General features: G+C 53.7%; 1 protein-coding gene across 1 annotated transcript; it reads left to right on the top strand.

Moving 5' to 3' along the window:
- Positions 1 to 345: 345 nt before the first annotated feature.
- Positions 346 to 930, top strand: LOC145947925 (uncharacterized). The gene has a single exon (XM_083057690.1). The coding sequence runs from the start codon at positions 346 to 348 to the stop codon at positions 928 to 930; it is 585 nt and encodes a 194-aa protein (XP_082913816.1).
- The last annotated feature ends 246 nt before the right edge of the window (positions 931 to 1,176 follow it).

The following is a 1,176-nucleotide window of genomic DNA, read 5'->3' as shown; positions in this document are numbered from 1 at the left end:
CAGTTACGGGCTATCTTGTTCCTCTCTTCGAGCCCTACAAAAAAGTATTAGGACTTTTTTATAAAGGACTTATTGTTTTCGAGTTATTAATATTTCTTTTTTTTTCGTCCCTGAATGTTGCGTAGTTATTAAAAAAAATACAAAATAAGTATATATCAATCGATGGAGAATCGAAAGTTATGCATTTTGAACTATACGATTTTTTTTTTTTTTTTTTTTTAAGTCTCATAACTTTTGAAAATCATACACTACAAGTGTACTCCAATCGACACAGAATGAAAAGTTATGAATTCTGAACCAGCTTTTTTTTTTTTTTTCTTTTTTTCCCAAGTCTCATAACTTTTGATGGGGTTAAGTCTCATAACCAGGCGGGGCCTGGCCCTGACACCGAAAGCGGCAGAAGTGGGCCGGCAACGGGCAAGACAGCGCGCGGTGGAACGATGGTCGGAGGAACTACTCCGACCGAGGGCCGGTCTGCGCGCTGTCCAAGCAATTCAGCCGGTTCTATCGGATTGGCTGTCGAGAGATTTCGGACTCTCTTATAGGATTGTGCAGGTGCTCACCGGGCACGGGTGCTTCGGTGAGTACCTGCACGATAAGGCGCGGAGGGAGCCAACGACGAAGTGCCACCACTGTACGGAGGTCAGGGACACGGCGCAACACACAGTGGAATTCTGCCCAGCATGGGCGGAACAGCGCCGTGCCCTGACCGACGCAATAGGGGGAGATTTGCAGCTCTCCAGCATGGTCAAGGCCATGCTGGAGAGCAAAGAAAAGTGGAGCGCCGTCGCCTCCTTCTGCGAGGACGTCCTAACGCGGAAGGAGGTGGCGGAAAGGGAGAGAGAGGAAGACCCGGACGCCGACCCGATGCGTCGCAAGAGGGCTGGCGTCCGGCGAAGGAGATTCGCCGCAGCCGCGGCGAGAGGATAGCGGGAAGGAGTTGTGCGAAGGAGGTGGGATCGGGGGAACAGTGTTCCCTCGATCCCGCCTCGGAGGCGGGGGGGGAGAGTCGTTCCTCTCGGGGGACGACTCCTCCCCTTGCGAGGAGGTTCTCTCGGGGACCGTGGCCGAATCCCAACCCCCTCCGGGGGCGGAGGGAGCCCGATCCCCGGGAGAAAACCAAAAGAGAGGCGGAACGGAGGGGACACGATCCTCGCCTCACGGGGCGAGGTCCAC

Source organism: Prenolepis imparis, unplaced genomic scaffold, assembly GCF_030444845.1.
Source record: "Prenolepis imparis isolate NDT839.2.m4 unplaced genomic scaffold, iyPreImpa1.0 SCAF_189, whole genome shotgun sequence".
In the NCBI taxonomy this organism is placed as follows: domain Eukaryota; kingdom Metazoa; phylum Arthropoda; class Insecta; order Hymenoptera; family Formicidae; genus Prenolepis; species Prenolepis imparis.
This window is presented reverse-complemented; position numbering and strand designations above follow the sequence as displayed.